The 25108-nt window shown below is 32.0% G+C and overlaps 2 protein-coding genes across 5 annotated transcripts in view; one reads left to right on the top strand and one right to left on the bottom strand.

Moving 5' to 3' along the window:
* The window catches only part of Tmtc3 (Transmembrane O-mannosyltransferase targeting cadherins 3), a 40432-nt gene extending 35739 nt beyond the window's left edge, over window positions 1-4693 (top strand). For 2 of the 4 annotated variants that reach the window (XR_012722577.1, XR_012722580.1), the window contains exons 4-5: window positions 4172-4369; window positions 4497-4693. The gene's annotated coding sequence lies outside the window, so the exon portion shown is untranslated. Of the gene's footprint in view, window positions 1-4171; window positions 4370-4423 lie in introns of all 4 variants that reach the window. The other 2 variants (XR_012722579.1, XR_012722578.1) reach the window with 2 other exon arrangements.
* ktub (Tub domain-containing protein ktub) overlaps window positions 4459-25108 on the bottom strand; it is a 216137-nt gene continuing 195487 nt past the window's right edge. Inside the window, exons 2-5 of the mRNA XM_075309231.1 lie at window positions 6211-6526; window positions 5469-6151; window positions 5275-5412; window positions 4459-4728 (exon numbers count right to left, since the gene is read on the bottom strand). Coding sequence (XP_075165346.1) covers window positions 4459-4728; window positions 5275-5412; window positions 5469-6151; window positions 6211-6526 — 1407 coding nt within the window. The remainder of the gene's footprint in view (window positions 4729-5274; window positions 5413-5468; window positions 6152-6210; window positions 6527-25108) is intronic.

The following is a 25108-nucleotide window of genomic DNA, read 5'->3' as shown; positions in this document are numbered from 1 at the left end:
TAAATCGAATGGTTATTCTTCCATATTTAGTGACTAGAAAAATATGTATGTATTATATAACTATATATTTATTAAAAAAAAACTAAAACAAATTATGACTAAGAAAACAATGAGAATAGATAACTATCTTAAAAGTAAATGAATACGAGTGATTCGACTTCTATGTTTATAGAAATTATTATATATTCGAGGAACTATATATTATGAGTGATATTCCTCGAGGATGGAATATTCCTATTTAGAATTCCAATTATGCATTTTTTTTAATATAGTTTTACATTCACTATGGCTTGGGGATGTTTGAAATTTCTATCCATTTTACATTTATCTTAATCGAGAAAAATATGTAGTTACAGTTTTTTTAGTTCTTAATAGTTTTTGATTTTATTTATGTTTGTTTGTTTTGTTTTGTACATTATAATTTTGATTTTAATTTATTCTATGCAAAAATAGTTAAGGCAACTGGTCTAAAAATTATGTTCTATTATTATTTTTAATTGTAGCAATATTTTGCAAAAAATATAATTTTGGTTTTTGTTTTTTTTTTGTCTGTCGCAAAGGATAATCGTTTATTGTTTCCATTATTGTTTGAAACCAAATTTCTGTATATTCGCTAAATAGCATTAATTATCTTAAATAGCATACAGCGGGGCGGGGGTGGAGGAGAAATTAATTGAGATATTGGTATTTGCGAAGAGATATCGTAGGATATTATTATCGTAGGATAGTAACAATAATTTCATTTATATGCATTTTCTATTTAAGTTTTTTTTTCTCATTTTATTTATTGTGATTTAAATTATTTTATTATATTTATTTATTTATATATTTACAATCATAATGAATTATGAAAATAAGCAGGCAATATAGGTGCTAACAATATAGGATTTTATTATAGATAAATTCATTTTATGTAATTAAAATTAAATTAAATTGATTTTTTACTTTGTACAGTTAATTTAATTTGGTTTAATGTTATTTATTTACTATTTAAATTTAATATAATTTATACAATTTAGTATATTTTAATTTAATTTAATTTGATTATTCATTAGAATTATGAAGACATCGTAGGATATTACCCGAATATATAGGTTAGGTTAGGTTAGGTGGCAGCCCGATGTATCAGGCTCACTTAGACTATTCAGTCCATTGTGATACCACATTGGTGAACTTCTCTCTTATCACTGAGTGCTGCCCGATTCCATGTTAAGCTCAATGACAAGGGACCTAGCCGAGTCCGAACGGTGTTCCACATTGCAGTGAAACCACTTAGAGAAGCTTTGAAACCCTCAGAAATGTCACCAGCATTACTGAGGTGGGATAATCCACCGTTGAAAAACTTTTTGGTGTTCGGTCGAAGCAGGAATCGAACCCACGACCTTGTGTATGCAAGGCGGGCATGCTAACCATTGCACCACGGTGGCCCGAATATATAGTAACCACGGCTGTCACAGTTGGTAGAATTCTACAAAATAGAATTCTCGATGTTTTGGTAGATTTTGCAATATATTTCTCGCCAACTAAGATATCACAAATTTTTAATAGCAATAAACTTTTGACAAAATTTTCTATAGAATTAAAATTTTGAAAAAAAATCTATAGAAATAAAATTTTGACAAAATTTTCTATAGAAATAAAATTTTGATAAAATTTGCTATAGAAATACAATTTTGACAAAATGTTTCTATAGAAATAAAATTTTGACAAAATTTTGTATAGAAATAACATTTTGACAAAATTTTCTATAGAAATAACATTTTGGCAAAATTTTCTATAGAAATAAAATTTTGACAAAATTTTCTAAAGACATCAAATTTTGATAAATTTTTCTATACAAATAAAATTTTGAAAAAAAAAAATTATAGAAATAAAATTTTGAAAAAATTTTCTATAGAAATAAAATTTTGGCAAAATTTTCTATAGAAATAAAATTTTGAAAAAATTTTCTATAGAAATAAAGTTTTGACAAAATTTTCTATAGAAATAAAATTTTGACAAAATTTTCTATAGAAATAAAATTTTGACAAATTTTTCTATAGAAATAAAATTTTGACAAAATTTTCTATAGAAATAAAATTTTGTTGTTTTTTTATTTCAGCTTAAAACCATACATTGACTAAACTACAAGAGTAGCTTAACCAACAGAGGAAAAGAATGTTTGTCAAATTTATTTGGGCAAAGCCCTATAGACTGCAAGATGGTTGGATGGACGCACGTTTCGGAATTACCACATTCCTCATCAGCATCCTCTACTTGCAGCAAAACTATCAACCAATTATCAGAATAAATTCAGGCAGTTTATTAAACCCAACAAAAACCACACTTGAACCCTCCGAAAAAAGGTTTTACATTGATAGCCGGCTTATGTTGGTTAAGCTACTCTTCCTCTGTTGGTTAAGCTACTCTTGTAGTTTAGTCAATGTATGGTTTTAAGCTGAAATAAAAAAACAACAACAATGCTTAAAGAACAAAACCAACAATAACAAAACAAAACAAATGGAAAAAGAAGAGGAGGCACGCTCAAAATAAACCCAGCCATGTGAATTCAAATCGATGATTTGACAGTGGCATAGGAAAAGAGATATGTTTGTTTCGAGTTTATTTCGGCATAAGCCGGCTATCAATGTAAAACCTTTTTTCGGAGGGTTCAAGTGTGGTTTTTGTTGGGTTTAATAAACTGCCTGAATTTATTCTGATAATTGGTTGATAGTTTTGCTGCAAGTAGAGGATGCTGATGAGGAATGTGGTAATTCCGAAACGTGCGTCCATCCAACCATCTTGCAGTCTATAGGGCTTTGCCCAAATAAATTTGACAAACATTCTTTTCCTCTGTTGGTTAAGCTACTCTTGTAGTTTAGTCAATGTATGGTTTTAAGCTGAAATAAAAAAACAACAACAATGCTTAAAGAACAAAACCAACAATAACAAAACAAAACAAATGGAAAAAGAAGAGGAGGCACGCTCAAAATAAACCCAGCCATGTGAATTCAAATCGATGATTTGACAGTGGCATAGGAAAAGAGATATGTTTGTTTCGAGTTTATTTCGGCATAAGCCGGCTATCAATGTAAAACCTTTTTTCGGAGGGTTCAAGTGTGGTTTTTGTTGGGTTTAATAAACTGCCTGAATTTATTCTGATAATTGGTTGATAGTTTTGCTGCAAGTAGAGGATGCTGATGAGGAATGTGGTAATTCCGAAACGTGCGTCCATCCAACCATCTTGCAGTCTATAGGGCTTTGCCCAAATAAATTTGACAAACATTCTTTTCCTCTGTTGGTTAAGCTACTCTTGTAGTTTAGTCAATGTATGGTTTTAAGCTGAAATAAAAAAACAACAACAATGCTTAAAGAACAAAACCAACAATAACAAAACAAAACAAATGGAAAAAGAAGAGGAGGCACGCTCAAAATAAACCCAGCCATGTGAATTCACCCAGCCATGGCAAAAAATTTTTGACAAAATTTTCTATAGCAATAAAATTTAGATAAAATATTCTAAAGAAATAAAATTTTGACAAAATTTTCTATAGAAATAAAATTTTGATAAAATATTCTATAGAAATAAAATGTTGACAAAATTTTCTATAGAAATAAAATTTTTTGTATGGTAGTTTTTTTGGTAGAAATTTTCTCCAAATTTCGGTAGATTATTTTTGGCTCGAGTGGCAACCGTGATAGTAATATTGTTTTCATTTATATACATTTTGTATTTACAAATTTACTTTTTTTATTTTCTCATTTTATTTATTGTGTTTTAAATTATTTTATTATACATAAATGAATTTTATGCAACTAAAATAAATTAGATTTAATAGTTTTTTAAGTTATACAATTTAATGTATTATTTTTATTTATTTATTAATTATTTTAGTATAAATAAATCAATTTTATGTAATTTAAATTGGTTTTATGTTATTTATTTATTAAATTTAATATAATTTAGTATAATTTTTTTATACAATTCAATTTGGTTTAATGTTTCTTATGTTTTATTAATTAAATTTTATATAATTTAATTTGATACAATTTAATTTATTTTAATTTAATTTACTTTTGTTTTACTATCCATTCAATTTGGGAAATATCCTTTACAACTTAAGACAAGACCTTAATTTTTTATACTATTTTTTTAACTCGTATTTATTAAAGCTTTTTTTCTATATTTCAGAATATTCAAAATTTTGCCAACAGAAAATCCTCCAGAATTGTTGAAAAAAAATCAAAAATAAATGTCTATGCCAACAATCAGACTTCTAACATAAACATTCCTTCCGATGTTTCCATGTGAAACAATTATCTTTGACTATGTCTAACACTAAAGCTATTTATATAGTTTTTGGGCGAATAATAACTTATGTGTTAACCTGTAAGTTAAAGTTTTTGTTGTGACTTTGTTTGTTGTTTCTTAAAATTAATTAAGCTCTCTCTTTCATGTACCCGATTTTCCTCCCCCATTCACTCACATGCTATTTTACCATCAAAACTGCTCAAAGCAATTGCAAAGGCCTGTAAAGCACATAAAGGATAACGATAGTCCATGGTGAAAACATCCTCAGAGGTACGACCAAATTGCATGACAATATATTCAGGATCGGAGTCATGAACCAATTGGAAATTTTTCACCGATGCTTGAGTGACACGTCCATGAAAATTTAAGACATATGATTGAGTTTCATCATTCCAAACGGGAGTTTTGTTGTGCAGTTCTACAATATTGTCCAAATGCTGGGTAAAAAAAAACGAAATAAAAAGAAAAAAATTTGAAATTGAATTCAAGGAGGAAAGGAAGACAACCAAACATGAAGAAAATTGATCAGGTAAGACTATAAAAACTTAATATTGAAATGCTAGTTTAAGAGTTCCTCTAGAATCCTAGAGTTCAAAATGAAATTTTTATGTCTGGAGCTCTTTTCATTTAATCCTCTAATGCCCAAGCCCGCCTTTAGGCGGGCTTCATTTAGTAAGGACGCTTTTAGTAAAACACACTTTAAGACAACAAAAATGGGCAAAATAAAAAGAAAACTTATTTGAAACTATTCAAGAGGATTTGCAGCATGTGCTGAATTTTACCGTATTCATTTTTCTTGCTTAGTTCTCTTGCTTTTGTGTCGTCAACATTGAAAATTTAATCAGCTGGCAAAAAAATTGGGGCATTAGAGGGTTAAGTGAGACTTCGAAATGTAATTAGTTCTCAAATTTCTAATCCCTATTAATTGTGTGTTTGATCTAAACTGGATATCTGATTGTGATAACCATACAACTAGTACATACTTTGCTCTTCCATAGATCCATAATGCCCTGTTGTTTGGGATCTGCCGAACTGATTTTTACTCTTTGATCATCTTCGGTCATGCCAGGCAGTATAACGGTCATATTACGTGGTCCTTTGAATCCCAAAATATTGGTATCCTAGAAAGTAAAGGATGATTAATTCAATAATTTCATATCATACTAAAATTACTTACATATATCACCACTGCCAAATCCTGTCTGGGATTTTCCGCATTATCTTTGCTACCACTATCGTATACAGTGAATGAGGTCCCAAAAACATTCGATCTCAATTTCCCACAATAACCTTCGGCATTACGTGATAAATCGGTTGGATCACAACTTATGATATAATTGGAGGTTTTGCTCTTCTTACGTTTGCGTCCACCCAAGAGGAAAATCTTCTTACCATAATCCCTTTCCAAATGTAAATAGTATATGGGAAATAGACCACGATCCATACCCTTACGATCGCGGGTTATACGACATTTATAGAGAACACCCTGTGGAGCAGGTTGCATCACAAAATGATCAATATTTCCAATAATATCGCCTTCGGGTTCTGTGGACTCTGTCCCCTCACCACTTTGACCATTTGCTGAGGTACCCCCCGCACGAGGGGAATTGTTTGTAGAATTAGCTGGTTGTTTGGCGGGCATAATGGGAGCTGCTAATGCTATACTATTACGATTAGCATAGTCTTCCTCATCTAAGGTATCATCAAAGGATTGTTGCCGGGATCTTTGTCGCGGTTGGGAAGAGGCCGAATTTGTTGAACTGCTGTGTTGTTGGTGATGTGGATGTGTTTCTGTACTTATAACCACCGGACTGCTCTCCTCATCTTCTAGATCATGTGTAGAAATTTCTTCTATGAGATCTATAAACATTTACATGATATGTGAAAAGTTCCACGATTCTATTCATAGCTCTACTCACCTTCGTCTATATTTAGATTTGTTCGTTTTGGCGTTCTTAAATGATTCGAATTTTGAGCATATTTCATGCTATTGCTTACCACTGTTGATGCCATGCTTGTGGGAGAATTTATATCAGCCGTTGTATTACTAAGTATTTGGTCAGGATTTTGTGTAGAGTTTATGAATTGCATGGGCCCATCGTAGGCATGTAGTTCACGTGAAGTATTGGTATTGCTGCGCAATCCTGATATCGGACGGTTTATTTGTAAATCACTGGCTTGTACCATGCCAGGTGAAGCTCGTTTTTGTCGTATATACGCCTCCATCAATTGGCGCTGGAAAACAAAAAAAAAAAAAAAATAGAATAGATTAGTACATGGGTAAAAATGAATAAATTTACAGTTGTAAAACAAGGAAATTTATAAGTGAGCTTAGAATTCAAAGGTGATTTAGGTTAGGTTATATAAGGAGTCTTTCTTAGGTTATGTTAGGTTAAAGTGGCAGCTCGATTAAGTTTCAGGCTCACTTAGACTATTCAGTCCATTGCGATACCACATTAGGAGGCTTTCTTAAGAATTGTAATAAGGATCAAGGACCTTCTGAGTTCTCGATTTTTCCGAGATAGTCTGGAAGTTACCATGAAATTATTTGCATCATATTCCGATTTTAATTCAATGTCGATTTTTCAAAGTCTGTTAAGTCATTTTTGGTCTGAAATTTCGTTCCACACAAAAGAAAACTTCCATCAGTATAGGCATGGTAACCATTGCACCACGTTGGCTCTCAAAAAAGTGTATGTAATAACACAAATTTAAGCAATTTTTTTTCCACACGAGATCCTGTATTTTGAAAAGTGATTTAGGTCAGCTTTTCGTTAAACAGTTTCCCGTTTGAATTTTTTCTATAGAAATTTTTGTCAAAATTTAATTCCTATAGGAAATTTTATAAAAAAAATATGCTCACAAAATTTAATTTCTATAGAAAATTTTGTAAAAATTTTATTTCTATAGAAAATTTTGTCAACATTTTTTTCTAAAGAAATTTTTGTCAAAATTTTATTTCTATCAAAAATTATGTTCAAATTATATTTCTATGAAAAATTTTGTCAAAATTTTATTTCAAAAGAAAATTTTGTCAACATTTTATTTATATGAAATTTTTTCTCAAAATTTTATTTCTATAGAAAATTTTGTCAAAATTTTATTTCTATAGAAATTTTTTTCAAAATTTTATTTCTATAGAACAATTTTTTCAAAATTTTATTTCTATTGAACATTTCAACAAAATTTTATTTCTATAGAAAATTTTGACAAAAATTTATTTCTATAGAAAATGTTGTCAAAATTTTATTTCTATAGAAAATTTTTTTCAAAATTTTATTTCTATAGAAATTTTTATCAAAATTTTATTTCTATAGAAATTTTTATCCAAATTTTATTTCTAGAAAACTTTGTAAAAATTTTATTTCTACAGACAATTTTTCAACATTTTATTATACTACTTACTATAGAAATTTTTTTTCAAAATTTTATTCCATAGAAAATTTTGTCAAAATTTTATTTCTATAGAAATTTTTATCAAAATTTTATTTCTATAGAAATAAAATTTTATTTCTAAAAGTTTTATTTCTATAGAAAATTTTTTCAAAATTTTATTTCTATAGAAATTTTTATCAATATTTTATTTCTATAGAAATTTTTATCAAAATTTTATTTCTATAGAAAATTTTGTCCAAATTTTATTTCTATAGAATTTTTTTTTCAAAATTTTATATCTATAGAAATTTTTTTGAAATTTTTTTTATATAGAAATTTTTATCAAAATTTTATTTCTATAGAAAATTTTGTCAAAATTTTATTTCTATAGAAAATTTTGTCAAAATGTTATTTCTATAGAAAATTTTGTCAAAAATTTTTTTCTATAGGAAATTTTGCCAAATTTTATTCCTATATAAAACTTTGGCAAAATTTCATTTTTATAGAAAATTTTGTCAAAATTTTATTTGCAAATAATTTTATTGCTACAGAAAATTTTGTCAAAATTTTATTTCTATAGGAAATTTTTGTCAATTTTTATTTCTATAGAAAATTTTGTGAAAATTTTATTTGTCAATGATTTTATAGTATTTAATTTATTATGATTTTAAATAAACTATAATAATTTTATTGCTATAGAAAATTTTGTCAAAATTTTATTTCTATAGAAAATTTTTTCAAAACTTTATTTCTATAGAAATTTTTATCAAAATTTTATTTCTATAGAAATTTTTATCAAAATTGTATTTCTATCGAAAATTTTGTAAAAATTTTATTTCTATAGAAAATTTTGTCAAAATTTTATTTCTATAGAAAATTTTGTCAAAATTTTATTTCTATAGAAAATTTTGTCAAAAATTTTTTTCTATAGGAAATTTTGCCAAATTTTATTCCTATATAAAAATTTGGCAAATTTTCATTTTTATAGAAAATTTTGTCAAAATTTTATTGCTACAGATAATTGTGTCAAAATTTTATTTATATAGGAAATTTTTGTCAAATTTTATTTCTATAGAAAATTTTGTAAAAATTTTATTTGTCAATGATTTTATTGTATTTAATTTATTATGGTTTTAAATAAACTATAATAATTTTATTGCTATAGAAAATTTTGTCAAAATTTTATTTCTATCGAAAATTTTATTTCTATAGAAAATTTTTTCAAAACTTTATTTTTATCAAAATTTTATTTCTATCGAAAATTTAGTAAAAATTTTATTTCTTGTTTTGTTTTTTATTGGTGGTTTCTACTTCAATCATATTTGTTGTTTGATCTAAGTCAACACAATGGTTTTAAACATTGTGTTGACTAAACTACAAGAGTAGCTTAACCAACAGAGGGAAAGAATGTTTGTCAAATTTATTTGGGCAAAGTGCGTTGGGAAACGTGCGTCCATCCAACCATCTTGCAGTCTATAGGATGATTTTAAATAAACTAATAATAATTTTATTGCTATAGAAAATTTTGTCAAAATTTTATTCCTATTGAAACATTTGTCATAATTTTATTTCTATAGAAAATTTTGTCATAATTTTATTTCTATAGAAAATTTTGTCAAAATTTTATTTCTATAGAAAATTTTATTTCTATAAAAAATATTGTCACAATTTTAAAATTTCGACAACATTTTCTATAGAAATAAAATTTTGACAAAATTTTCTATAGAAATAAAATTTTGACAAAATTTTCTATAGAAATAAAATTTTGAAAAAAATTTTTGTTTCTATAGAAAATTTTGTGAAAATTTTATTTCTACAGAAAATTTTGTCAAAAGTTTATTTCTATAGAAAATTTTTTCAAAATTTTATTTCTATAGAAAATTTTGTCAAAATTTTATTTTTATAGAAAATTTTGTGAAAATTTTATTTCTATAGAAAATTTGCCAAAATTTTATTTCTAAAGAAAATTTTGTCTAAATTTTATTTCTATAGAAAATTTTATTTCTATAAAAAATTTTGTCAAAATTTTAAAATTTGGACAAAATTTTCTATAGAAATAAAATTTTAACAAAATATTCTATAGAAATAAAGTTTTAACAAAATTTTCTATAAAATAAAATTTTGACAAAATTTTCTATAGAAATAAAATGTAGACAAAATTTTCTTTAGAAATAAAATTTTGACAAAATTTTCTATAGAAATAAAGTGTGACAAAATTTTCGATAGAAATAAAATCTTGACATATAATTGCAAAATAAATTTTTTTGTTTGTTAGTTTTTTGGTAAAAATTTGTCCAATTTTTGGTCGATTTTTTATAACTCGAATGACAATCGTGCCAGGGACCCATTAGTGCCATTAGTACATGGTCCAAACTATGTAATTGACATACATATGTCGTTAGTTTATTGTTAGCTTTTCTAGCATACACTGGTTATTAACAAACAAAGCCATTTTATAAATTGGAATTTCATTCAATTTAGTTCTATTTAATTGATATGTACATCTCTGTCAATATTTCCCACAAGAAAATCCCCTTGGAAAATCTCTTAGAGATATTTGGGTTCTTCCATCTAATGATTATAAAGGGTGATTCTTTTGAGGTTAGGATTTTCATGCATTAGTATTTGACAGATCACGTGGGATTTCAGACATGGTGTCAAAGAGAAAGATGCTCAGTATGCTTTGACATTTCATCATGAATAGACTTACTAACGAGCCACAACGTCGAATTTTCAGTGAATGGGCCCTAGAAAAGTTGGCAGAAAATCCGCTTTTTTATCGACAAATTTTGTTCAGCGATGAGGCTCATTTCTGGTTGAATGGCTACGTAAATAAGCAAAATTTTATTCCTATTGAAACATTTGTCATAATTTTATTTCTATAGAAAATTTTGTCATAATTTTATTTCTATAGAAAATTTTGTCAAAATTTTATTTCTATAGAAAATTTTATTTCTATAAAAAATATTGTCACAATTTTAAAATTTCGACAACATTTTCTATAGAAATAAAATTTTGACAAAATTTTCTATAGAAATAAAATTTTGACAAAATTTTCTATAGAAATAAAATTTTGAAAAAAATTTTTGTTTCTATAGAAAATTTTGTGAAAATTTTATTTCTACAGAAAATTTTGTCAAAAGTTTATTTCTATAGAAAATTTTTTCAAAATTTTATTTCTATAGAAAATTTTGTCAAAATTTTATTTTTATAGAAAATTTTGTGAAAATTTTATTTCTATAGAAAATTTGCCAAAATTTTATTTCTAAAGAAAATTTTGTCTAAATTTTATTTCTATAGAAAATTTTATTTCTATAAAAAATTTTGTCAAAATTTTAAAATTTGGACAAAATTTTCTATAGAAATAAAATTTTAACAAAATATTCTATAGAAATAAAGTTTTAACAAAATTTTCTATAAAATAAAATTTTGACAAAATTTTCTATAGAAATAAAATGTAGACAAAATTTTCTTTAGAAATAAAATTTTGACAAAATTTTCTATAGAAATAAAGTGTGACAAAATTTTCGATAGAAATAAAATCTTGACATATAATTGCAAAATAAATTTTTTTGTTTGTTAGTTTTTTGGTAAAAATTTGTCCAATTTTTGGTCGATTTTTTATAACTCGAATGACAATCGTGCCAGGGACCCATTAGTGCCATTAGTACATGGTCCAAACTATGTAATTGACATACATATGTCGTTAGTTTATTGTTAGCTTTTCTAGCATACACTGGTTATTAACAAACAAAGCCATTTTATAAATTGGAATTTCATTCAATTTAGTTCTATTTAATTGATATGTACATCTCTGTCAATATTTCCCACAAGAAAATCCCCTTGGAAAATCTCTTAGAGATATTTGGGTTCTTCCATCTAATGATTATAAAGGGTGATTCTTTTGAGGTTAGGATTTTCATGCATTAGTATTTGACAGATCACGTGGGATTTCAGACATGGTGTCAAAGAGAAAGATGCTCAGTATGCTTTGACATTTCATCATGAATAGACTTACTAACGAGCCACAACGTCGAATTTTCAGTGAATGGGCCCTAGAAAAGTTGGCAGAAAATCCGCTTTTTTATCGACAAATTTTGTTCAGCGATGAGGCTCATTTCTGGTTGAATGGCTACGTAAATAAGCAAAATTGCCGCATTTGGAGTGAAGAGCAACCAGAAGCCGTTCAAGAACTGCCCATGCATCCCGAAAAATGCACTGTTTGGTGTGGTTTGTACGCTGGTGGAATCATTGGACCGTATTTTTTCAAAGATGCTGTTGGACGCAACGTTACGGTGAATGGCGATCGCTATCGTTCGATGCTAACAAACTTTTTGTTGCCAAAAATGGAAGAACTGAACTTGGTTGACATGTGGTTTCAACAAGATGGCGCTACATGCCACACAGCTCGCGATTCTATGGCCATTTTGAGGGAAAACTTCGGAGAACAATTCATCTCAAGAAATGGACCGGTAAGTTGGCCACCAAGATCATGCGATTTGACGCCTTTAGACTATTTTTTGTGGGGCTACGTCAAGTCTAAAGTCTACAGAAATAAGCCAGCAACTATTCCAGCTTTGGAAGACAACATTTCCGAAGAAATTCGGGCTATTCCGGCCGAAATGCTCGAAAAAGTTGCCCAAAATTGGACTTTCCGAATGGACCACCTAAGACGCAGCCGCGGTCAACATTTAAATGAAATTATCTTCAAAAAGTAAATGTCATGGACCAATCTAACGTTTCAAATAAAGAACCGATGAGATTTTGCAAATTTTATGCGTTTTTTTTTTAAAAAAAGTTATCAAGCTCTTAACAAATCACCCTTTATTACAAATGTAGCACTTAAATAAAATCAATATCAATTAAGGACTACAAGTTCTAATACACATAGATGCTGATGGCTACTTTCTTCCTTGTTGTTATTTACATATGATAATGCCTCGCAAACATTTCCTATCGCCGATGCCAAATACCATAAGGAAAAGGAGAAACATTCAGACATTTTGGCCATAAAAAAGCTTGCTGGCAGTGGTGCAAACTGTTTTGGGCTGAAAATCGTCAATTCATCCTAAAGAATTCGTCAAAAAATCGTCACTCATAAAACAGTTGAAAAAAAAAAAAGATTTGGGAACAAAATAAAAGTTTTATTCAAACATCTGAGGCATCCATACAATAAAGTTGTTATTAAAAAAGGGGGTTTATTCATTTTAGTTAAACGTTAAAGTTTTTTAAACGACGATTAATTGAAATAAATTTTTAATTAATTTAAATTAATATATCTGATTGTGACCACATATACTACATTGTTTAACAAAATTTTCTTGACAGAAAAATTTCCTATTCTCCAAGCGAATTTAAATCCTTATTACTTGCTCATGTATAATTTTTGTTATTATTACTATTATCGGTAATGAATAAATAAATAAAGTGAATTTAACTAAACTGGCTTCATAGCAAACAAAATTATTTAGCTTTAAATAGTTTTTAGACAAAAGAATACCTTGCAATGTTTAAGTTTCAAAAGGATTTCGAATTTTAGGTTTATTTATATTGATTGCTTTAAAATTTCTTTCTACATTGGAGACGGCTGGGAGCAAGCTACATATAAATTGTCATATTATTGAGATCCAAAATAACATGTTTACATTACAACTTATGAAAATCGTCAACTTATAACTACATCACTTTGAAAAATCGTCAAATTGGCATAAAAACTCTTAAAAGGAATCACGTGAGTCGAGCATTTTAAGAAATCGTCATCTCATAACTAAGTTGTTTAAAATCGCCGTCAAATCGTCAGAGGCCAAATTTACCATTAAAAATCGTCAAAATGACGAAAAATCGTCAGAGTTGGCACCGCTGCTTGCTGGTTAAACTCTAAATGTTTCCTTGTGTATCCTAAGCAATTTTTATAGGGAAAAAAATTTCGAAAAATCTTCTTGGCGAATCGAAATAGTGATATTTTGGTTGACAAAGTTACTCAGCTAAAAAATACGCTTCAAAATACTTACTGTCCCGGTGTGGATTAGTTTTTTCTAGTTAAGGGAAAAATGTCCTTTGGAATTTTTTTCGAAAATCAAAATAATAAATTTTTTTTTGATGGATAATGACTTGTTTCGCAGTGGATACCAGTGTTGTTTTACATGGAAGAATCTACCAGAAGAATCTTCTTGTCGAATTACAATTGCAAACAAGTAGTAACATTTTAGGTAGGAAGCAGATAATGAAACCGCAGAGTCATGCCACTGATCTTATATCCGCCATAACAAATTATTCTGGTAAGAAACGAGAAATACAGCCTAAAATGTTTTCTGGGTGCACCGAGAGCGATGAAACCATTCACATTTATGTTTATTCTGATATTAACAGAATTCATTTTTGTTTGCATAGTCGGTCAGTTAAATCATTCATTCATTCATATTCAACAAACATGACCAGGCCCTCTCTCACTCTATGCCTTTCAATAGGTTTATTTTTCTGGCAGGACAACACGATTGGAAATTTTAATGGCCATGAGGCAATTTATGCAAAATTATTTACATACATAAAGAGATGTTACACACACATTCAATATTTGTTAAACACAATTAGCATGAAATCTTAGTATAAAACAATGTAAACTTGATTGCAAATTGGTTTAGACTTGAGGGGAAAAAACAATGATTATGACTGAAATGAAATCGAATTGAGTGGGATTTAATTTGATTCGATAAAACATTGTTGAAAGTTCTGCTATGGGGTTAAATGTCCATCCTAAAACCCTACAGATTCAAATGAATCGCAGCATTGTACTACGACCCGATCAAAGATGCCTGCTTTGATAGACCAGATCGGTGGTATCGCAGCTAGGTTAGGTTAGGTGGCAGCCTGATGTATCAGGTTCATTTCGATTATTCAGTCCATTGTGATACCACATTGGTGAAATTCTCTCTTATCACTTAGTGCTGCCCGATTCCATGTTAAGCTCAATGACAAGGGACCTCCTTTGTATAGCCGAGTCCGAACGGCGTTCCACATTCCACAGTGAAACCACTTGGAGAAACACTCAGAAATGTCACCAGCATTACTGAGGTGGGATAATCCACCGCAGCTATGATTGGTTATCTATAGGCACTTAAACAGTTACCTCTTAGTTTAGCAGATATGATCAAAAGAAGTTTTTCATATACAAATTTGGACTTTTTTTAGGATTTGGATGGAAATTCCTATTTTTTTTTTGGATGCTCTCGAATTAACCTCCTTTTCGCTATAGGACGCTTAGTTTAGGAGATACGAACAAAATAAGTTTTTCATATAAACATTTGGATTTTCTAGGATTTATATGAAATTTTCAATTTGTGGGGGATGATCTCGAATTAACCTCCTTTTCGCTCTAGGATGTTTAGTTTAGCAAACGAAGTTTTTCATAAAAAAATTTTGTGTATTTTTTTGGATTTCAAGATGCGGTCCCGAAGTGGGGATCTTGAAGAGCGCGTGTTCTGCCGATCCACCGCAGCTATGATTGGTTATCTATAGGCACTTAAACAGTTACCTCTTAGTTTAGCAGATATGATCAAAAGAAGTTTTTCATATACAAATTTGGACTTTTTTTAGGATTTGGATGGAAATTCCTATTTTTTTTGGGATGCTCTCGAATTAACCTCCTTTTCGCTATAGGACGCTTAGTTTAGGAGATACGAACAAAAGAAGTTTTTCATATAAACATTTGGATTTTTTAGGATTTATATGAAATTTTCAATTTGTAGGGGATGATCTCGAATTAACCTCCTTTTCGCTATAGGATGTTTAGTTTAGCAAACGAAGTTTTTCATAAAAAAATTTTGTGTTTTTTTTTTGGATTTCAAGATACGGTCCCGAAGTGAGAATCTTGAGGAGCGCGTGTTCTGCCGATCTGGCATTCAGTCCATTTTGAAAACATTCAGTAGAGGCAGCTCACTTCGTCGAACTGGATTCAGATGCTTCAAATTCAGTTAATCTCAATGTCTTTTACTCGACAACAGTAGATACTTATATCACACTGAACAGCATCCAGTAGTGGCAGCCCTACATACTTTATGTTAATTGGATTTGGATGAAATTAATCTTAATGTATAATACATAAGCTCTCTTCCCATAGTTTTTGTAAAATATGGATAGAATATCCCCTTCTATTATGCTGTATGCTCCATTCCTGTCATCTTCCAATAACTATAATAATAAAATTTAAATATTTTATTGAATAAACTCTTAACTCTACAAAATTGTATTCAATAACAATTCTATAAATTCAATTAATATTCAAATGATTTATGGACAGAGAGAAAGACATCAGGGACACTTGAAATTCAATTCAATTGAATTCAATTCAATTTCGAATGCCAAGTATATGATGTGCAATTTAGTAATGCTTTTGGGAAATGTCAATAAAATCTTCACTCAAAACTTATCACAATATAGCCTCACAGCAAGCACTCCAGGGGAGACTTTAAGAAAATAGTTTTCGCATTTAAATCGTTTGCTTTTGGCCAATGGCAGTCGTTCTTATTGCCCATCAATTGCAGTAGAAAGTTTAGATTATTTCTTGGAAATGAAATGCCACTGCATTGTCTTAAGCCATTGGTGGTTCTTTATATTGTTAACCCATTTTTCTGACATGGTCATAAGTATGTATGTGACTGAATATTCATTGAGCATAATAACTCTTGGTGGAAAGAAACATCCAAATAATACCGAAAGTTCGGTAAAGACTCATTAATTTTTGGAAGTGACTAAAATCGACTTTTAACGAAATAAACAAAAAGTCGTAAAGAGAATGAAACTTGACGAATTTTATATTTAAGGATTGGGTAAACCTAGTGTTGCAATCTGCAAACTGACAGCTCTAAGTAGAGGGCATTTTTAAGGAACTCGGAACTTTTTGTCATACGTACGCTATTTGTGTTGTTTACAGCAACTTAAAAGATTATTCTAGACTCAAAAATCGAACTAAATCGTGAACATTTTTGTGCGATTATTTTGTACAACTTTCGGCGAACATCGATGAACTTCATTCAATTTTGGCGATAAAGCTCCATCATGGACCGTCGTCGTTCACTCCAAGAAGAATTTTTTGAAGATCGTCCAAAACCTGTTGTGGTTCTGGAAATCATAGATGCTGTGTGCCTACTGATACTGCATGATCGTTATGTGACCTATCGTGAGATTGAGACAACCTTAGGCTTTAGTGGGACCAGCATACATAAGATGGAACCATGAACATTCCGTTTTGATTTTTCCGTTCCAGTTTGTTACCGTCCGTTCACGACTTTGGAACATAATTTTTTCTATTAGTGGGGAAAATTTGGAAAAACAATCATGCTAATAACCTTAAAAGATGGTTGGCAAACTATGTGACTGGCAGACAGTAGTTTTATGAGAAATTCAGAGGAAAGACATCTTCACTGATTTCCCCCTTCCTTTTTAACTTTTACATGGCAGAAGTTCCTGTTCCCTCTGATAACCTATACGGATGACTATTTCATAGTAACAGCAGGTAGAGACATGAAAGAGCTTGAGTTGAAGATTAATGACTACCTCCCTGCACTTAGGGACTTCTTTGTCAGTAGGAATTTGACATATTATGTTCCTAAATCGACGACAACCACTTTCAAATCGTGGACCAAAGATATGAATCTGGAGCTTGATATCAACATGCAAGAACCCCGAAGGTTCTTAACGTTCGATATTTCGAGTCTTTTTGGAAAGCATGCGATTTTCTATGATTAATATTTGTTTTAGTTCTCTAATCCTTGTCAAATAGAAGCCAATTCTCATAAGAACTACAGAAGGAAACATTCCTTGCATTCTTGTGAATCCTGTCTCCAATCGTTCACATATGACTTTCTTTTACGCGCTCATTTATCCCTACCCATTTTCACGACAACGATCGATTATTTCCTTTGTAGTGCAAAATAAACCTACTTTAGTCATTGCTGTTGTGGCCATATATTGTAGAATCTTCAATGTTATTGACAGGACGGAATTTTCCAAGTATACTCTCTCTCTCAGTAGTGAAGTGTTGAATAGTTGATAAACTTCAAGGACTTGAAGTAGAATAAGTGTGGGATACCATTAAAATGAAATAATGATGAACTGAATGACTATTGAAGGAAATTGTGAAGAAGAAATAGACTTTCAGTAGTTACTGGGAAGGTGATGGTATACAATGCTGTGTGGTATAGATGCCATGGAAAGTTTAAAACAAATTCGAATATTGGTATCTCCAAGGATTATTTATGTGTGGCTATGAAAGAATTGGCAGCTTGTGTATAGATTGAAAAGGTACTTCGGTGGTGTAAAAAGTGTTATTAAAAAGTTTCCTAATCATTAACGATATATGTAAGTAGTTTTACATAACTCTGAGAAAGTTAGAGGAGAATCTGTGAATGAAAAATAGATTTTTTCTTCAATATTAAAGCTAGTAGCAGGGAGCCACCGTGGTGCAATGGTTAGCATGCCCGCCTTGCATACACAAGGTTGTGGGTTCGATTCCTGCTTCGAACACGAGGGGTGGATTATCCCACCTCATTGAGCTTAACATGGAATCGGGGATAAGAGAGAAGCTCACCAATATGGTATCACAATGGACTGAATAGTCTAAGTGAGCCTGATACATCGGGCTGCCACCTAACCTAACCTAGTAGCTTTTATTGATTTTTATCTCTTTGATTGGGAATATTTTTCTTATAGCCGGAACTCAAACATTCCTCCTCAGAGTCCTTTACTTGTAGCCAAACTATCAACTAATTCCCAACCAATTTGAATTCTCATGGGAGTGTTGCAGTCCTTGGACAAGGTGGAATTCCTTGCGTCGATTCCGGCGTGTGGGGCCGACTGCAATGAAAGTCCTGGGTTCTGAGTGTTCCTGACCCATACCTTCAATGTTTGCTTCAAGACTCTCGAAATACCAGTATCTGCAAAATAGGGAAGGTTATTCCAGTTCCGAAACCAAGAAAACAAGCACATCTTGAGACTTGTATCGATGAATTACCCCTGTCTTTCCCCCGTAACGAAGATTCTGATAGCTATTTTACTGCTCTACTTCACAGAACATCTAATGTTGGCAGAACATTAGCATGGTTTTCGCTCGGCCACTGCGTTGTGTGAATTGACAGCCAGCATTGCAGAGGGATTGAATAGTAAGAGGTCGCATAAACGTTCGATACTCGTAGCATTGGACTTGTCTAAAGTGTTTGATACAATGAATGGAACTTCTCTCCCTAATAACCATATAGTTTGCCAACCATCTCTGGCAAACTATATGGCTCCCAGGCTGTCTTATGGAATTCATAGGAAAGGCATCTTCGCCCCGGGAGAAATAAATAGGGCGTACCTCAAGGTGGTACGCCCTATTTATGTTTCCCTCCTCTCTAACTTTTACGTGGCAGGAGTTCCTGTTCCACCATCGGACGTCCACCTGATTACCTATACGGATTACAGTTTCATAGGTATCATCATCATCAACATCAGGTAGAGACATCAATGAGCTTGAGGTGAAGATTAATGACTACCTTCCTGCACTTAGAGACTTCTTTGTCAACAGGAATCTGAAACTTTCTGTTCCCAGATCGGCGGCAACCTTTTTCAAATCGTGGACCAAAAAAGTGAACCAGGAGCTTGATAGCCACATTCGTGGCCAGATCATCTGCACATGCAAGCACCCCGAAGAGTCTTGGCATGAAGTTTGATAGTTTGTGTCTTTTTGGAAAGCATGCGGAAATGGTGGCCAAAAACGTAAGGAGTAGAAACAATATCCTGGAGGCATTGGCTAGTAGCACTTGGGGGAAAGATAAATATACGATACAAAAGACCTAAGAGTATATTGGTCATCTCCTTATTGATTATGCGACCCCCTTTTATACTCCCAGTATTAGTTATACCCAGTGGAGTGCGTCCACTGAATGTCACTCCAAAATACCAGAACAGCAACTGCAGCATGAGTCCAAATTCTCTCGGTGAGGCAACACTGCTACCTAAACTACCAAATTGTGCCACATCCAGGAGGGTACCATCTCAACGAGCCAAGTCCATTCGATTCGATTTCAGTAAAGAGATACAATCAATTGACCACTTGATCTGCGATGACAGTGATGAGGGTATAAGGACGATATTGAGGGCGGTGGTTCATAAAGCTGCGATGTGCTGGGTGGAAACCACCAACTGTCAGCGCTGACGAGAGACGGCTGCCTAGAAAGACCATGTTGGTGATATCTCAGCTAAGATCTGGCTTCTCCAGGTATTTACCTCTCCCTTCTAAACCCGGAAATTCAAGATATCTGCCCAAATTGTGGATATCACGAGGCATCTCTTCATTTTATTTGTCATTTTATTCTTCTTATGTATGAAACAAACATCAATTCCCAGGGGCTACAACAACAAAACCAATGAATCATCAACACAAATTGGATGAATCCACCAAATCCGTTCCAAATTCTTCTCTAAGCTCCCGAAAAAATGGTTTTACATTGATTGTAGAGTTTGCCCTACAACAACTTCAAAAACCAATATTATTTTATTTGGATCAATAACACCATGATTAAAATCTAGAATATATTTTTCCGTGTCCAAGAATTCATGCTTATATGATACGAAACAAGGTATTAGGCTAAAGTTTCCTCTATACCTCCATGAAATACTTTATACTTTATAATATAATAATATTACATTTTTGGAAACGCCATCCAGTCCCCCTTCTAAGATATACTCTAAGCCTCTCGTACTATATCCTTCACTTAGTTTCCTCTCTCTCTCCCTCTTACGAAATAGAGTACATTTTCATTATTCCTCAGTGAAATCCGCTTTCCGCTTGAATGCAATGGAAGGAACTTAGCAACGAACTCTTAATATTCCTTTTTGATGGCTGATATCATTCAAAGGTATCGACAGTTGCTCTGCAGTATTCCATAATGTTTAGTGTAAATGTTTGGGGGCAATTGGTTATGTCTCCATAATGGAATTTTATGTCTTCTACTCTTGGGTATGATACACCCAAACCTCCGACTCTGAACGGTAACATAATCTAGCATAAGTATACTTTGCACAAGTGTATTGTTGGCCTTCTCTCCCTCTGCCCTCTCGCTCTCATTGAAATTCCTATTTTGTGGCCAATGTGAGAATATGCAAATTGTTAGCAAACTGATTGGTTTTGTATTCCAAATGTTGCCTAGTTGTAGTATGGTACGTGATGCTGGAGAATTCCATTGTCAGGTGGTATTTTTGTGGGAAGAATTTCCTTGGCAACTTTGTGGGTAAAGAGAGGTGGACCAGCAGCATCTACCCATAAGGCATAAAGTCATGTTAATAAACCCATTGTGTTGACCCCATTTATATCGATGGAAAAGGCAATGAGGCAATAATATTTAATGGCTATTGTGGTACTGTCCATGGAATTTGAATTTGTTTTGATCTTAAAAAAATTCTTTTTATTTTTTCCGGAAGTTTGTGCCAACTCCCTTAAAGATAGATAGTTATGATGGTAAACTTTCTATGGTCTGAAGTTTCTACCAATAATATCGACTCCCCATCAGTAGCTCCTTTCATCTTCACAATTTCTTACATTTAGAAATTTTCCCTTAGATTATCAGTTTATCGAATTACAGTCATCAGTAGTGATGGTTGATTGCTTTGGGGCACTTGGATCATATATGAGTAAGGTCGCGTTTATGCTCGAAAGATCTATCCAATGTTACAGCTTTGTACTGCGTAGTTGAAGATGACCCCCCAAAAACATTGTCTATGACGTTAACAAACATATTCGTAGTGAACGACTTGTATGAGCTGGGCTATGTGCCAATTTCATACCACCTACTATCCACCATATAATCAAGAAAATGTATTTGTTGCAGTCCACATCAGTATCAATGTCAGGTATTAAATTAAATCTCTGTCGATGTAGATAGCCACAGATGCTTTAGAAAGGCTGGAATTACATGTGTTTGGTCCAAGTAATTGTAACTGCAGGCACACACACACACCCACACATGATGGTAGGTGGTGTCATTACGTATGGTTTTTCCTTTATCGACCAATATGGGAACTATTGATGGGATATTGGGGTGGTGGTGGTGTTTTGTGTTTCCATAGAACCTCTCTATCTAAAAAGCATCCCGATGTTTTAAAATTTTAAATATCTTGACAATTTTCTATGTTGCTTTTTAACGTTTTGGAGTTCCCTACACTCTTGAGGATCTTCCCACTGATCCATCGATGTTTTCTATTTCCCTAATAGCATTTCAATTTCCACAGAGTTTTAAAGGCTTCGTTTCTTAAAATCTATTAAGTATGTCCTAGTTCAAGGTTTCTTAGATCCTCTCGAGTTCCTTAGAATTACTTGGACGCTTTCCTCAGTTCTTTTCAGTCTTCTCGTTAGGTACCTAATATCCTTTTGAATTATCAATAATCCTTTCGTTTCTGAGAATCTTTTAGGTGCCATTATTATTTTGTTTCAGACTTGCAAGAACTCTCCTAGCTTCTAAGAACTTTTCAGGTTCCCAAGAATCAAAGTTTTTAGATTATGTTATCTTGAAAAGAGTAACCAAATTCAGCAGTCTCTCGACTCGTGCTTTCCAACTTGTACTTTTCATCAAACCTTATCTACCATTTAGATTCTTACATGTCAGTTCGTTTCCTTAAATCTCTTCGGGTCCTTTGTAACCTATCATGTTCCTTAGAACCTTCAAGGTTTCTTAAAACCTTTAGAAGTTTAAAGTTCGATGATTCGTTAAAACCTTTAAAACCATTGAGCCTTTGATTCTATTCTGGTCCTTTAATATCTTTAGATTTATATAGAATATTTCTGCTTACTTGGAACCATTAAAGTTTCCGAGAAGCTTTCAGGTTCCTAAGAACCTTTCATGTTTATAAGAACCCTTAGGATCGTAAGAATCTTGGTTAGCCCCTAAAAAATTATTTGGTTCTCAAGACTTTTCAGGAAGATACAAATCTTTCAGTTTCCTACGAAATTTTAAGGTCTCTTAGAAATTTTTATGTTCCCTAAAAGCTTTTAGGTTTCTTAAAATCTTCAAACCTTTCATGTTTGTTTGGGTCTTTCGTGTTCCTTAGGTCCTTTTTTGATTCCTAAGCAACTTTATGGCTCCGTAGCATCGTTTAGTTTCCTAAGAACTGTTTAGTTTTCATCCGGATCCTTAGAACCCTTCATGATCACTATAGATCTTCAGGCTCCTTAGAACCCTTCTGGTTCCTTACAACTATTGGAACTATTCTGGTTCCTTAGAACCCTTCGGGATCCTTATAAACTTTTAGGTTATTTAAAACTCTTCTTATTTCTTACAGCTCTTCAGGTTAGGTTATGTGGCAGACCGATGTATCAGGCTCACTTAGACTATTCAGTCCATTGTGATACCACAGTGGTGAACTTCTCTCTTATCACTGAGTGCTGCCCGATTCCATGTTAAGCTCAATTACAAGGGACCTCCTTTTTATAGCCGAGTCCGAACGGCGTTCCACATTCCAGTGAAACCACTTAGAGAAGCTTTGAAACCCTCAGAAATGTCACCAGCATTACTGAGGTGGGATAATCCACCGCTGAAAAACTTTTTGGTGTTCGGTCGTAGCAGGAATCGAACCCACGACCTTGTGTATGCAAGGCGGGCATGCTAACCATTGCACCAGGTTGCGTAGAACACTTCTGATTTTTTAGAACTCATTAGGCGCCTTCAACCATTCAATTTCCTTGGAACTGTTTAGTTTCCTTAGAATCTTTCAGGTTCCTTAAAATATGTCAGTTTCCTTAGAACTTTTCAGGTTAAAAAGAACATTTCAGGTTGCATAGAAGTTTTTTCGATGCCCAAATGTTTAGGTTTCATCTGGGTCCTTGGAACCTTCAAAACCACAATAGTCCTTCAGGCTTCCCTTTCGTTTCTCAGAATCCTTCTTATTACTTAGAACCCTTCTGGTTCCTTGGAACTCATCTGGTGCCTTGGAACCCTTCAGGATCCTTACAAATCTTTAGGATACACTTCTTGTTCCTTACATCTTTTCAGATAGCGTAGAACATCTAAGAACCTCAGGGTTTTAGAATTCTTTAGGCGCCTTGAAACCTTTAGTTTCCTTAGTATCCAAGGCAGTCAAAAATTATATTTTACTCTATGAGGTGATGACATTCCTTCTCTGGGTGCACTATTCTTTAATATTCAGATTGAGGAGGGAATTTAAAAATTGTGCTAGGAATGCCCTAGAGGATTTATTAAACAATTTATGGAATTCTATAAAATTTAGGTGGTAAGAGGTTCGTATTCCTAAGTCACATAAGAACCTGCTGGGCCCCGCGTCGGGTGCCATTTAATATATGTAAAAATCCTCCTTTCCGTATCTACCTCTCTTTTTTTCCTAAATTAAGGTGCATTAGAAACATTAAAATAAACCTTGAAACCCCTTCCTGATCCTTACAGCTCTTCAGGTTGCTTAGAAAACTTTAGGCGTGTGGAATCTTTCACAACATGAGGAGGTCATTGGAACACTTAGAATCTTTCAAGATCCTTAAAATATTTCAGTACCCATAAAACCTTTTTATGTTGCTTAGAAACTTTTCAAGTTCCTTAGAAATTTGCTGTTTCATTTCAGGTCATATCTTGTATTTGAGAAACCTTATACTGTTCAGTCTATTTATAACCCTTCAGTTTTTTCAGATCACCTGAGGGGTTTTAGAAACTTTCAAGTTCCTTAGAATCAGGTTTCTTAGACCATTTCAAGCTGCTTAAAACCTTTCTAGTTTCCATACAAAATATCAAGCCTTTTTAGAAATTTTCTGGTCCCTCAGATTCATCTGATTTCTAAGAAACCGTAAAGTTTCTTGGAGTCCACTAAGAATCTTATAGGCTTGATGTTATTCCAAGATTTCTTCTACTTATTCAGGGTCCTTTCAGATCCATTAAAACCATTTATGATCCTTAAAATTTTGCAGTATTATTTGAATTTTTTGTAGCATCTTTAGAATCTTTCAGGTTCCTTAGAATATTTCAGATTGAATTTTTTATAAGTGATTTTTTAATTTTTCATAATTCTTTGAAACTTTTAACCACTAACATGTCTCTTAGAATTTTCTTTAAAAGAGTCTAACTTTATTAAAATGCCATTTGCCATGCCATAGAACAAATGTTCCACCCTAATATACACAAGTACATTTCAGGTTCATTTGAGGTGATGCTTGTAGTGTTGAATTGCTTCTGCTGCACGAGTCTGTTGTGCTGGACTCAGCACCATCATAGGCCACGGGTATACGTCGTCAGTATTTATGATGTGGTAACATTGACCAATTACTGTAAATTAGCTTGAGTACCACCACCCATGGTGATGCTGGGTGCTTGTTTGTACCCCTTTTGTGTGGGTCTGTGTGTGACTGTGTCTATGTTTCACGTTCTCTTGTAACCTTTTCGTGTTATATGTGAGTGTAAGTGTGTGTATAGT

This window comes from Haematobia irritans, chromosome 5 (genome assembly GCF_050003625.1).
Source record: "Haematobia irritans isolate KBUSLIRL chromosome 5, ASM5000362v1, whole genome shotgun sequence".
NCBI classification, from domain to species: Eukaryota; Metazoa; Arthropoda; class Insecta; order Diptera; family Muscidae; genus Haematobia; species Haematobia irritans.
The sequence above is the reverse complement of the archived record's forward strand: the minus strand, read 5'-3'. Positions and strand labels throughout refer to the sequence as shown.